The sequence below is a fragment of the Schistocerca nitens genome, chromosome 5, assembly GCF_023898315.1.
Source record: "Schistocerca nitens isolate TAMUIC-IGC-003100 chromosome 5, iqSchNite1.1, whole genome shotgun sequence".
In the NCBI taxonomy this organism is placed as follows: domain Eukaryota; kingdom Metazoa; phylum Arthropoda; class Insecta; order Orthoptera; family Acrididae; genus Schistocerca; species Schistocerca nitens.
This window is the reverse complement of record NC_064618.1, coordinates 512179817-512194380: the sequence shown is the minus strand read 5'-3', so window position 1 is coordinate 512194380 and position 14564 is coordinate 512179817. Positions and strand designations below refer to the sequence as shown.

At 42.8% G+C, this 14564-nt stretch overlaps 1 protein-coding gene across 1 annotated transcript in view; it reads left to right on the top strand.

Annotated features, from left to right (window-relative positions):
• LOC126259598 (lon protease homolog, mitochondrial-like) overlaps positions 1-14564 on the top strand; it is a 171030-nt gene that overhangs the window by 36920 nt on the left and 119546 nt on the right. Inside the window, exon 2 of the mRNA XM_049956507.1 lies at positions 5245-5333. Coding sequence (XP_049812464.1) covers positions 5245-5333 — 89 coding nt within the window. The remainder of the gene's footprint in view (positions 1-5244; positions 5334-14564) is intronic.

Here is a 14564-nt window from a genome sequence, read left to right as displayed (position 1 = left end):
TACTGTCTGCAGTCTGTATCTTCCACCAGATGGTGATGTCCCACAGCATGTCCTGGCTGTGCTGATAGCCCAATTGCCACCCCCTTTTCTGTTACTGGGCGACTTCAAGGCCCATAACCCTCTGTGGGGTGGATCAGTGGCAACAAGCCGTGGCGCCACCATTGAGTGTGTATTGGCACAGCTCGACCTTTCCCTTTAAAATGATAGTGCCTTCACACATTTCAGTGTGTCGCATGGCACGTACTCAGCCATTGACCTTTAGATTTGCAGCCCTAGCCTCTTACCGTCTGTCCAACAGTGTGTGCACGATGACTTGTGCGGTAGTGACCACTTTCTGATCTTTCTGTCACTGCCACAGTGTCCCTCTTCTGGGCGCACCTGCAAATGGGCTGTGAATAAGGCTGACTGGGACTTGTTCTCCTCCATTGCCACTATTGAGCCTCTCTCCAATGACGCCATTGATGCGGTGGTTCACTCCGTCACCACTGGCATTGTTACTGCCTCAGAATCTGCCATTCCCTATTCTTCTGGGTCCCCTTGGCGGAGGACTGTGCCTTGGTGGTCACCTGAGATTGCTGAGGCGATTAAAGGTCGCAGGTGGGTGCTCCAGCGTCACAAACGGCATCCCTCATTGGAACACCTCATCGCCTTTAAACGACTCCATGTGTGGGCCCACTGCATCATTTGCCAACAAGAGCAGGAGTGCTGGGAAAGGTATGTCTCCACCATTGGCCTCCACATCCTTCCATCGCAGGTTTGGACCAAGATTAGGTGCCTCTATGGCTGTCGGACCCCTGTCAGCGTCCCTGTGCTTTCACTGAATGGAGCATTTTTTACTGACTCCGACTCAATTGCAAACCACTTAGCAGAGCATTTTGCTCAGAGTTCCACTTCCGCGAATTACCCACTGGCCTTCCACTCCATGAAAGACCGGTTGGAACGTCAGAGCCTTTCATTTCACACGCACCACCCTGAATCGTACAATGTTCCATTCAGTGAGTGGGAAGTCCAAAGTGCCCTAGCTGCTTGCTCTGATATGGCTCCCGGGCCAGATTGTATCCACTGTCAGATGCTCAAACACCTCTCGGTGTACTGTCAGCGACGCCTCCTAGACCTTAACAACCATATCTGGGTTGGGGGTGAGTTCCTGTCGCAATGGCGGGAAAGCACCATAATTCCCATTTTGAAACCTGGCAAGAACCCACTGGAGGTGGACAGCTACCGCCCCATTAGCCTCACCAACGTTCTCTGCAAACTACTTGAACGAATAAATGGTGAGCCGGAGGTTGTATTGGCTCCTGGAGTCGCGGGGCCTTCTGGCTCCATCTCCGGGTGGATTCCGCTCAACGACAGATAATTTGGTGTGCCTTGAGTCTGCCACCCGCACGGCATTTTCCAGTCGCCAACATCTGATCGCTGTCTTTTTTGATTTACGGAAGACCTACGACACTACCTGGCGCCACCACATCCTTGCGACGCTGCATAAGTGGGGCCTTCGTGGCTCGCTCCCGATTTTTATACAAAACTTTCTCTCCCTCCGTACCTTCAGTGTTCAAGTAGGAGGCTCCTTTAGCTCCTCCCATGTCCAAGGGAATGGGGTCCTGCAGGGCTCTGTATTAAGCGTTCCACTGTTTTTGGTTGCTATAAATTGCCTAGCAGCAGCTGTAGGGCCGTCAGTGTTGCCCTCCTTATACGCTGACGATTTTTGCCTTTATTTTAGTTCTTCAGCCATTGGTGTTACTGAACGCCTACTACAGGGAGCCATTCAGAAAGCACAGTCATGGGCTCTCGACCATGGGTTTCACTTCTCTGCCGACAAGACCTGCGTTTTGCACTTCTGTCGGTGACGGACAGTCCACCCTGATCCTGTCCTTTTCCTTGATGGCCATCTGCTACAGGTAGTTGAAACGTATCGCTTTTTAGGACTGGTTTTCGACGCCCGACTAACGTGGCTCCCACACATTTGTAAGCTTAAGCAAAAGTGCTGGCGGCATCTTAACGCCCTCCACTGCCTGAGCAACACCGCTTGGGGGGGCAGATCGCTCTACATTGCTGCGGCTCTACACAGCCCTAGTTCAGTCGCGACTCGACTATGGCAGTGTTGTATATGGTTCATCAGCGCCCTTGGCAATAAAGCTGCTTGATCCTGTGCACCGCTGCGGGGTCCGTCTAGTGAAGGGCGCTTTTCGAACGAGTCCAGTGGCTAGTATCCTAGTGGAGGCTGGAGTCCCTCCATTGCACATCAGGTACCGCCAACTGCTCGCCCACTATGCAGCTCACGTCCATAGCTCTCCTCAGCAACCGAACTACCTACCGTCTTTTGTTCCCGAGCACTGTGGCTCCTCTCCCGGAATGGCGGCCCCAGTCAGGGATAATGATCGCTGTACTTGTTCGTTCCCTACTGGTGGAACTCGAGTCCTTACCTTTCCAGCGTCTTGTGCGGGTCCATACACAAATGCCTCCATGGTGTATGCCTTCGCCGAAACTGCGGCTGGACCTATTGCGCTTTCGTAAGGACTCTTCTGTTCCTCCTGAGGCACGCCACAGTCACTTCTTGTCCATCGTTGACGAATCCCAGGGTTCTGAAGTCATCTATACTGACGGCTCCCTGGTTGATGGTCGCGTAGGCTTTGCCTATGCTCACTCAGCCCACATCAAACAGCGCTCCTTGCCGGATGGCTGCAATGTCTTCACTACCGAGCTGGTGGCCATCTCTCGTGCCCTTGAGCATATTCGTTTCTGCCCCCGTGTGTCCTATATGGTATGCAGTGATTCGCTGAGTGGTTTACAGGCCATTGATCAGTACTACCCATGCCATCCTCTTATAGTTTCCATTCAGGAGTCAGTTTATGTCCTCAAACGATCTGGTCGGTCAGTAGTCTTTGTATGGACCTCGGGGCATATCGGAATCCCAGGAAATGAGCTTGTTGACAGCCTGGCCAAACAGGCCACTGGTAAGCCGCTTCTGGCGATTGGCATACCCGAACCTGACCTCTGTTCAGTGTTGTGCCGCAAAGTTCTCGGGATTTGGGATGCTGAATGGCGCATCTTAGTTACACCCAATAAACTCCGTGCCATCAAGGGGAGCACAAATGAGTGGAAGTCTTCTCTGCGGGCTTCTCGCAGGGACTCTGTGGTCCTCTGCCGCCTTCACATTGGCCACACTTGGCTAACACATGGCTATCTTCTCTGGCGTGAGGCCCCACCATGTTGTCACTGTGGCTCCCGTTTAACAGTGGCCCACCTTTTGGTGGACTGTCCACATCTCGCCACTCGAAGGCAGAATTTTAATCTCCCTGCCACCCTTCCTTCTATTTTAGGAGACAATGCCTCCATGGCTAAATTGGTTTTACATTTTATATGTGACGCTGGTTTTTATTCTTCAGTTTAAGTTTTACGTCCTGTTTTTTGTCTCCCCGTGCTTTCTATCCTAGACCTGTTAGGTCAGGGATTTTAATGTGTTGCAGAGTGGCTGGCTCATCTTTTTTTATCCTCGTGATCAGCCAACCCGGGTTATCTGCTCTTTTGTTTTAAGCTCTTCTGCCTGTTTTTTGTAATTCTGTGCTCTTCTTGTCTTCTATTGTCCCTGTGGTGTTCAGATTTGTTTTTTATTTTTTTTTGTCCCTCTCGACCTCCTGCGGTGTCTCTTGTATGTTTTCCATTTTAACCCATGGACTTGGTGCAGTGGAACAAGGGACCGATGACCATGCAATTTGGTCCCTTTCAACCTTAAACCCACCACCACCATCTTGCATATAGATCTGTTTCAGATATATGAGCCATGAGGCAAGGGATTGGGAACAGGAGAGGAGTAAGAATGAAGAAGGATATTGCATACATCTGGTGGACCATTGTGGGAGTGGTGAGAAGTATAGTGGGTAGGATACTCCTCATTTCAGGACATGGCAGGAGGCAGCTGATACCCTGGTGGAGAATGTGATTCAGTTGCTGCAGTCCTGGATTGTGCTGAATCACGAGAGGAGTGCTCCTTTGTGACCGGATGGTGGTTATGTGGGAGTTACAGGGGCATGAAAACTGACAAGTTGGCTGTGCATGTGAATGGCCACCCAAAGGGACCGATGACCATGCAATTTGGTCCCTTTCAACCTTAAACCCACCACCACCATCTTGCATATAGATCTGTTGCAGATATATGAGCCATGAGGCAAGGGATTGGGAACAGGAGAGGAGTAAGAATGAAGAAGGATATTGCATACATCTGGTGGACCATTGTGGGAGTGGTGAGAAGTATAGTGGGTAGGATACTCCTCATTTCAGGACATGGCAGGAGGCAGCTGATACCCTGGTGGAGAATGTGATTCAGTTGCTGCAGTCCTGGATTGTGCTGAATCACGAGAGGAGTGCTCCTTTGTGACCGGATGGTGGCTATGTGGGAGGTACAGGGGCATGAAAACTGACAAGTTGGCTGTCCATGTGAATGGCCACCCAAAAACTGCAGCCAGGAGACAGCTGGTGAGAGCTTCACAACCAGCGCCATCTGGATCCTTCCTACCAACTCTGTCTTTTGTAAATTGCCCAGGTGGGAGCTCTCCCTGCTCTGTATCACATGTTCTTGTAGCCCTTCTGGCGTCAACCGTCCTCCTCCTACCTATCCCCTTCCCTGCTCTCACTTCAGCACTACTACACAGCATTCTATTCTGCCAATGCACCCACTAGCCTTCCCTTCTCACCTTCTTCTCTCTTTTTTCACTCCCATTCCCCCTCCCACCCCCTCCGCCCCCCAGGCCTCCTGACTGCACCTAGCAGCTCTACCCTGTCCCTATGTCCCCACTATGCCCTTGCATGCAGCACTACACCTTCCCCCACCCCCTACCCTGCTATCCCTTCCTCTCCCTTTCCCACCCCACACCTCCTCCTTACCCCCACAACATTGCTGCTCCCATCATGCGCAGTTGCAGTCCACAGTCTGTCCACAGCAGTCAGACAGTGATCTTATGTGTGTGAGTTGTGGTTGTGGAATTTGTGTGTGTTCTTTCTATTTCAGAAGAAAGCCTTTTGGCTGAAAGCTTAAAAGTGTACCAGTATTTTTATTGTGCTTGTCTGCGACCCAACTTTTCCTCTCTATGGTGAGTAGCAATCTATTCTTTTAATAATATTGTTGTTATTCCATCCTTGTCTTTCCATTGTTTGATTTTATTATATCTGTATCCTGATGCTGCATTCACTGTTACTTTAATCATAATGAAAGATGTATAAGTATTTCTTCTTCTCTTTTGCTTTCAGATATCAAACCCACAACTTGTTGACCTGATTAGGAAAAAGGTCAAATGGAATCAGCCATATGCAGGTGTTTTTCTGAAAATCAATGATGAGTGAGTGTTACTTGTTTTCACTGTTGTTTAGTTTATAAGCATTATTACAGCTACTTGCGCTCTGCATGTATTACCTCTCTTATATTCAGGACAGTTAAACAATAAAGATTTATCATACACAACAATGGTTAAAATCAATAGTTAGTATAATGGTATTTGCTATTGATACTAGTGGTTTTGGAAAGACGATGACCAAGTGTATAAGTTCTTAGTGTGTATTGTGTTTATTACTTTATTGAGAATCAGAAATATAGGAGAGTAGCGCAGTTTGCTTTTTGTAGTGGAAATATTGCAGGATTGAAAGTAATTGTCTTGCTTCTGATGTGCATTGTGAGACTTGCATTCACATGTGCCAAGGTGGTATCAGTGATTCCAAAACAGACAAATGTCACTGCTGTACTATTCATGTAGAGAACTACCTGACCGTATATCTATGTAATATGCACATAACTGGTTCCACATTACTTGACAGGTGAACTAGTTCTATGAAAGTAATGTTTCTGGATCATCTGAACACCACCATGAGACAGTGTGCATTTCTTTCCTCCACCATGCCTGGCACAAAGCTTTTACTATTTGGAGCCCAAGAGTAAATGAAAAAGTAAATAGTAGATATGTGTAATTTACAGTGATCCTCCCATTCTCCTCTGTGGTGATGGATACCCTGAACTACACCTGAAAATCATGTTTATTCCTCATCTCTTCCATGATACTAGAAAATGAAGCTGAAATACATTGACATTCTGTTGACAACAGTTATCTTTTTCTGTCAGTCAGACCCACACATTTCAAAATTGTGATATGTTTGAAGTCCTTGCATGAAGAACTTGTTGACATCTCTTTCACGTGACTAAGAAAGGTGTTCATAGACATTTTGTGCAACATATGAGTGTCTGACTGGGTATGACTGTAGTTATCTCATTAGCATAAAAGATTTTACAAGGTGGGCAGTGGCTACCTTGTCTTACAGTAGGGTAAAGACCAGTGTGATGAAGGAGTTCATTTTTTGTCAAAAACTGATTAACTTTTTCCTATTGTCAATTAACTGTTCCTAAGAAGATAGTGGCCAGTAGAAATACGAAGCTGTTATTGCTGTGGACAGTAGACCTCTAATATGTAGAGATAGTCATTAATTGGAGGTGTTCTACATTGGTCAGATGGAATAAGAAGAAGAAAAAGACTGAACAACTTTGTGTACATGTTTTGACTGTCTTGTGTAAGTGTTGTGCAAGTATTTTTTTCTATGGTGATGTACAGCTTCTTAGTTACCAGTGATTATCAGTAAGTGTAAGTGTTGGATAAGTATTTTCCCTATAGTGACATGCAGCTTCTCAGTAACTAGTAATTATCGGTAAAAGATTTCACTTAGTATGTTATTTTTCAGTTTCCTATTACATAAAAATTACATCAATGCATTACCTACTCCACAGCCAGATTCCAATATAGTGGATGGGTTCGCTTCTCCAATCTATAAGGAATCACAATCGGGGGTCGTTCACCACAAAAATAAGATAGTAAATTCAGGACATTAGAAACACAATTGTTTTCTCTGCATGTGGTTGGAGCAGAATATACTTGAGAGAATTATCCTTTGAATAACCACCTTTGTTTCTTCACATTTCCATTCTTTCTGTCTCAAGTTTCTTCTTCAAAGAGAAAGAGAAAGACTTCGAACTGAGTAATGGGGGCATAGTTGTATAGCATCTCTGTTCTTGATGGTCGTCAGCTTTGAAAGTTAATTTTATTTGGTGATGTGCTGGTAAGTGTATGGAAATCTTTTATAGGTATTGGCATTAGATATCCTGCAAGATTGTGTTGTTTATATACAAGAGATTCACTAACATTTAATGTAAGAAAAAATTGTGATGCACTGAGCACACATATTTCAGCAGAATTGTACAATAAGCCCATAAAAGCTTTTACCAGACATACATTTTCTCGTGCATGGAATACTTTGTGTGCCACCGTACAAAGCGGGTATAACAGTAAGTGTTCTGACTCCACACACTTTACAAAGGTAGTGTGTGACAGGTGGTATGTCCTTGTACTACGAACAGCACTATGGCTTGGGACACAAGCTGTGATTTTATTGAATCGGAAAGTGTGTTTTGCTATATTTTGTGAGTTTGTTTATGGTGTTAGAAGTGAATGTTGCAGAGTTCAAAGCTGCAACAATAAAGTGATGTTAGGCATTACAGTTACTCTTCTTTAAAGAAGAAGAACAATAACAACAGCAGCAGCAACAACAACAACAAAAATTGCACATGTGTTTTGTTCCAGCCTGCAGATCTAACTACAGAGAAAGTAAAGGTAAACATTTCTTTAGAACTCCAAAACAAGAAGTAGAATTTTGGACTTGTCACAAAAGCAAACTTGTTTGTCATTGACAGTAAATAAGTTACAATTCTGATACAAAGGTGGTCTGTAGAACCAGGAGTGGTTCCTCATTTATTTCAATATTATGAAAAGGATAGATTATATAATGGTAAGACAGAGATTTAGGAACCAGGTTTTAAATTGTAAGACATTTCCAGGGGCAGATGTGGACTCTGACCACAATCTATTGGTTATGAACTGTAGATTAAAACTGAAGAAACTGCAAAAAGGTGGGAATTTAAGGAGATGGGACCTGGATAAACTTAAAGAAACCAGGGGTTGTACAGAGTTTCAGGGAGAGCATAAGGGAACAGTTTACAGGAATGGAGAAAAGAAGTACAGTAGAAGAAGAATGGGTAGCTCTGAGGGATGAAGTAGTGAAGGCAGCAGAGAATCAAGTAGGTAAAAAGACGAGGGCTAGTAGAACTCCTTGGGTAACAGAAGAAATATTGAATTTAATTGATGAAAGGAGAAAATATAAAAATGCAGTAAATGAAGCAGGCAAAAAGGAATACAGACGTCTCAAAAATGAGATCGACAGGAAGTGCAAAATGGCTAAGCAGGGATGGCTAGAGGACAAATGTAAGGATGTAGACGCTTATCTTACTAGGGGTAAGATATATACTGTACTTGAGGACAATATTATGGAAATGGAAGAGGATGTAGATGAAGATGAAATGGGAGATACGATACTGCACGAAGAGTTCGACAGAGCACTGGAAGACCTGAGCAGAAAGAAGGCCCCGGGAGTAGACAACATTCCATTAGAACTACTGATGGCCTTGGGAGAGCCAGTCCTGACAAAACTCTACCACCTGGTGAGCAAGATGTATGAGACAGGCGAAATACTTTCAGACTTCAAGAAGAATATAATAATTCCAATCCCAAAGAAAGCAGGTGTTGACAGATGAGAAAATTATCGAACTATCAGTTTAATAAGTCACGGCTGCAAAATACTAATGCGAATTCTTTACAGACGAATGGAAAACCTGGTAGAAGCCGACCTCGGGGAAGATCAGTTTGGATTCCGTAGAAATATTGGAACACATGAGGCAATACTAACCTTACGACTTATCTTAGAAGAAAGATTAAGGAAAGGCAAACCTATGTTTCTTGCATTTGTAGACTTAGAGAAAGCTTTTGACAATGTCGACTGGAATGCTCTCTTTCAAATTCTGAAGGTGGCAGGGGTAAAATACAGGGAGCGAAAGGCTATTTACAATTTGTACAGAAACCAGATGGCAGTCATAAGAGTCGAGGGGTATGAAAGGGAAGCAGTGGTTGGGAAGGGAGTGAGACAGGGTTGTAGCCTCTCCCCGATGTTATTCAATCTGTATATTGAGCAAGCAGTAAAGGAAACAAAAGAAAAATTCGGAGTAGGTATTAAAATCCATGGAGAATAAATAAAAACTTTGAGGTTCGCCGATGACATTGTAATTCTGTCAGAGACAGCAAAGGACTTGGAAGAGCAGCTGAACGGAATGGACAGTGTCTTGAAAGGAGGATATAAGATGAACATCAACAAAAGCAAAACGAGGATAATGGAATGTAGTCAAATTAAATCGGGTGATGCTGAGGGAATTAGATTAGGAAATGAGACACTTAAAGTAGTAAAGGAGTTTTGGTATTTAGGGAGTAAAATAATTGATGATGGTCGAAGTAGAGAAGATATAAAATGTAGACTGGCAATGACGAGGAAAGTGTTTTTGTTAACATCGAGTATAGATTTAAGTGTCAGGAAATCGTTTCTGAAAGTATTTGTATGGAGTGTAGCCATGTATGGAAGTGAAACATGGATGATAAATAGTTTGGACAAGAAGAGAATAGAAGCTTTCGAAATGTGGTGCTACAGGAGAATGCTGAAGATTAGATGGGTAGATCACATAACTAATGAGGAGGTATTGAATAGAATTGGAGAGAAGAAGAGTATGTGGCACAACTTGACAAAAAGAAGGGACCGGTTAGTAGGACATGTTCTGAGGCATCAAGGGATCACAAATTTAGCATTGGAGGGCAGCGTGGAGGGTAAAAATCGTGAATGGAGACCAAGAGATGAATACACTAAGCAGATTCAGAAGGATGGGGGTTGCAGTAAGTACTGGGAGATGAAGAAGCTTGCACAGGATAGGGTAGCATGGAGAGCTGCATCAAACCAGTCTCAGGACTGAAGACCACAACAACAACAGTTGTTGCTCACCATAAAGAAGAGGTGCTGAGTCTCAGATAGGCACTACAAAAAGACTGTCAAACAGAGCTTTCGGCAAAACACACCTTAATCAGAATTGGACACCTAAACACACACACACACACACACACACACACACACACACACACACAGTCTCCGGCTGCTGAGTCCATTCATTTCCATAATTTACAAAAATATCTATCTAAACACCCACAAAAGAAAAGCTGCAGCGAAGAAAACGTTGAGCAAGAACATATGTTGTCCCTCAGTGTTTCTTCTGTCCAGGAAAATGGACAAAATGCAGAATGAATCAGTACCACATGCAGCAGTAAGTTAATGAAAAAGAACAGTGGAGTTTAAGAATGGGGAAGTTGTACTATTACATAATAAATTAAGAACAGCAAATGTCAAAATAAATCTTCTGTGAAGACAGCTCTCAGACAAAAAGCGTAAGATGGCTCAGTCAGATCTTCTAAATCATTCTAAACTCAATATGAGAGAGAAAAACATAGTAGACACTACTATAAGAATTGTCAATTGAAAAACAACAAGTGTATCCAATATGGTAGTGATTTTCTTCTGGACAGAATGATCTTAAAAATTAAATCACCCAAAGGATACAGACATTGTTTGAAGCATGGATTGTTGCCACTTCCTTGCAAAACAAATCTCCTAAATTTGGTGAAGGTTTTTTAAGCGCCAAGAAGAATTGCATAACACTTCATTGAAAGTTGATGGTTTCATAAATTTAGGGCAATATTCTCCAGATGATTGTAAGAATAAATGTGCAGTCATGCTCTGCTATTTGTTTGTTCCTCTGCTGGATCCACCCTGTTGCCATGTATGCAAGTCACAATGCAGTTCCTAGCGATGTTGTGTCGCAGATGCTGATTCAAATAATTATCCAGCTGGAGCAAGCCAGAACAAGAATTATTGCATTCACCCCTGATGACAGTCAATTGAATAAAAAGATGTGGCAATGTCTAGGAATAGGTGGAATAAAAATGCTTGCTCTATATCAAATCCAGTTTATGAAACTAGAAGAATTTGGGCATTTTCAGAAGCTATTCATGTAATAAAGTGCATAAGAAATAATTTTTGTGATAAAGCTAACATATTATTTAACAATGAGATAATCATCTATAATTTTTATTGCAGTGTGTATGAACAAGGTAATGCCCTAGATTTGCCAGATTAAAAATTCACCCCAAGTTAACTTCCACCCACGTGGATATGACATCATGTCAACAAATGATTGTAAGGTTAGCTGTAAAGTTATTCAGTAACTCAGTAGTCCATGGCGAAAAATTCTTCATGGATATTGATGTGATAGCATTCAGAGGCAGTGAATGAGTGGAATCATTCACTAGATGTATGAACAACTTAGTGGACTCACTTATCTCTTCGTTTCGTAAGTTTGCTTTGCACAAAAACTCATAGGCTCACAGATGGAGAAGCACTTTTGCTGATAAAAATTACAGCTTTGCTTCTGAAAGAACTCTCCGATCTCTAAGCATAACCATTGAAAGTGCATTTGGAATATCTGAATACTTGTGAAAAAAAAGTTTCAGCTATATCTTGAAAGCAAAATTTAATCAGTATCCACTTGAACGTCATTTCGGATTGTAAGGTCTCTGAGCTGCAATAATCATCCATCAGTAGTAGACTAGCTTGCACATGTTACTGTTACTGTGTGTTTGCATTCCTGTTACACTTTCATTATCTTTTGATGGAAACTGTGAAAATAAACATGAATTCTCATTGACGTAATACGTAAGACAGATGTGGACATTAGCTGGATATTCGCAGTAAAAGAACAGAGTTCTGTAACTGGAAGACATAATTTAAAAAATGCTGTGTTCCGTATAACTTCAAAGTGGCTCACCCAATCCACAGCATATATACTGTAGAGTCTTGAAAGCTCTTCAGCAAAAGAAAGTTTAGTTTAGTATCTGGCAGGTTATGTGGTGCACCAGGCAAGAAGAGTCACAAGATGTCCAAAGTGTTTGTGCCTTCTATGTGGGAGTTTGTTTGACATGCCACTCTCTTTACCTATGTCTGTTAGAGATTATGGTTGTTCTACAGGAAAACCATTGCTAACATACCAATCAGAAGGCATTTACAATTGTTCTACAGGAAAGCCATTGCTCACGTACCCATCAGAAGGCATTGTTCTTACCCAGGTGGAAAATATCACCTCAGTAAAACTCCATGAGGACAGTTTATGGGGCAACATTTTTTATGAATGTTTGAATAGTTTGGATCACATTGGTGTTGAAATATCGAATGTTGAATGCTGCAAAGATCATTCCTAATCTGATTCTTCATTATGTGAATTGCTGTTTTCTCACGAGTGTTAAATTAGGAAGAAGCTGAGGTTTTCAAAAACTTCCAAGACTGCCTGGAAACTACCTAAACTAGCTGAGAATAGTTATTCATTGGCATAAGTTAATTAAATTAATTTACTTTTCATTTCATTACATAAATTTCATGAGTGAATCAGTTAACATGCTGTGTTTGCTGTGGCAACATGTACTTCTATGGGTCATAAGTTGAGCAGCTGATATTTATCGGCGGAACCAGGGGTCTAGGGCAATTAGCACATTTTCCCTTCTACACTTTACTGTATAAAACTAAACTTATAGCTATGGAAATCATTATAATTCTTTTAATTAACGAAAAATGTTTGTCAGATGATTTAAATCTGTGAACATATCTGCCTGATTTGCTTATCCTTGGCAGTATTTTAGATTATTGTGCTCAGTAATGATGGTGTCTAATAATAAATGCATGTTAAGTAACACTGCATATTAAGTACAGTAACATTTCAGTAAAATTCTCTTCAAGTCTCCATGGCAGAATTACTTATGAAACTGGAAAACAGCTAAGAGGAAAGTGATTTGTGGCATCATAGAGGCATCTTCTTTAATAAGTAACATAAATATGCAACTACATGAAGTATTTCAAGTATTGCACAAATAATGGGAGGAGAAAAGTGCAACGACTCATTGTGTTGTTGAGGTGTTGAGTGGTAAATAGGCGCATAAACAAGACTGAAAATGTTACCGAGTTTTTGAACAGTGTACTTCTTCAGAACGAAGTAGAATAGAATACAGAATACACCACACATGCACGGCAACATTGTCTCAGCCCAGTACATGGTGCCATCGCTGCAGCACAACTGGGTGCTGATATAGTCAGCTAGGGCACTGTAATCATGCAGGGCAGAGAGAGAGAGAGAGAGAGGCTAGGGCACTGTAACCATGCAGAGGCAAAGAGAGAGAGAGAGAGAGAGAGGGGGGGGGGGGGGGAGGTGTGTGTCTTCATCGTCCGGTTCATTAAGACGGACATTTTCCCCCACCACATGTCCATGAGAGAATATTTATACAATTAGTTCAATAGACTAATGTCGCTTTACTCAGTAATTGATAAACTGTCCTTAAAAACTTTGACTTTACAGAAACAGTTTTCAATTATGTCAGTCTTTGTGGCAATGCACACAACTGAAATGAAATTTGGTGTCCCCAGGAGGCTCTGGGACTTCAGATTTTGCTGATGGTTTGTCTTTTCGAATGGCAGTTAACTCACATTTTTTAAGCAACAAGGATTTGGAGCTATGATGATGACAGTTTCTCTTACCTGTATGGATTTATGTGAATAACTAACACCAATACCTATTTACTGATTTTCACACCAAGACAAATTAAATTTTGGATTGTGTAGGACTTGTCAGCCATGAATTTTGAAAGCAGCCCTAATTCCTTACTGGTCTGTTAAATACACTACTGAGAAAAATAGTTCACGTGGAAAGATGATGATGATTTTGATCCGATAATGGCATATACCCCCAGGGGGATAGTAGATGTACTGATAATGTTTTCAACTTCGTCTGCCAACAGTTAGCGCAGTGGCATAGCTGCCCTTTAACAGGGAATGCTCACAACCAGAAGGGTGAGTGTGATGCAATCGTGTGAAACAAGCAGGCGTCCATGCTATGGAGACACACTTCTGCTTTCTTCAGCCATCTGAGTGAGTTTGGAAGGAGTCAAATTGTGGCCTTCTGAGTGGCGGGATGGACCTTCTGGAGAATTGTCACACGAGTTGGATGTGTTGTACCAGTTTTTGCAACAGTGCTATTATCAGTGGTCACATGAACATTCTCTCATCTGTAGGTGAGGTTCTGGACATCCACGCAGCCCGGATGCCCACCAGGGTCATGACATTGTAAGGCAGTAGTGGCTGATTGTACAGCTGCCACAGTACAGATAAGAGGACTTTAGAGCCCAAACGTGTTAACATGAAACTTGTGAAACTGTTATTAGCAGTGGGACTATAGGCAGGCACATCTCTAGCCATGCACACCTCTAGCCCATCTTCCACTCACACCACAGCTTCAACACGCATGGCTCAACTGGTGCGGTAAGATGATCACTTGGAAGATGGAATTGGCGTGCCATGGTCTTCAGTGATGAAAGCAGTTTCCGCCTGCATGCAAGTGATAGTCATTTGCACATAAGACATAGACATGGTGAACACTGTCTCGTAAAATGCACTCATCAGAGACACACTGGCCCTGCCCTAGGCCTGTATGGTCTGGGGTTCAATAAGCTACAACTCTTATTCGACTTTGGTGTTTCTGGAGTGGATTCAAACCAGCACTCAGTATGTGC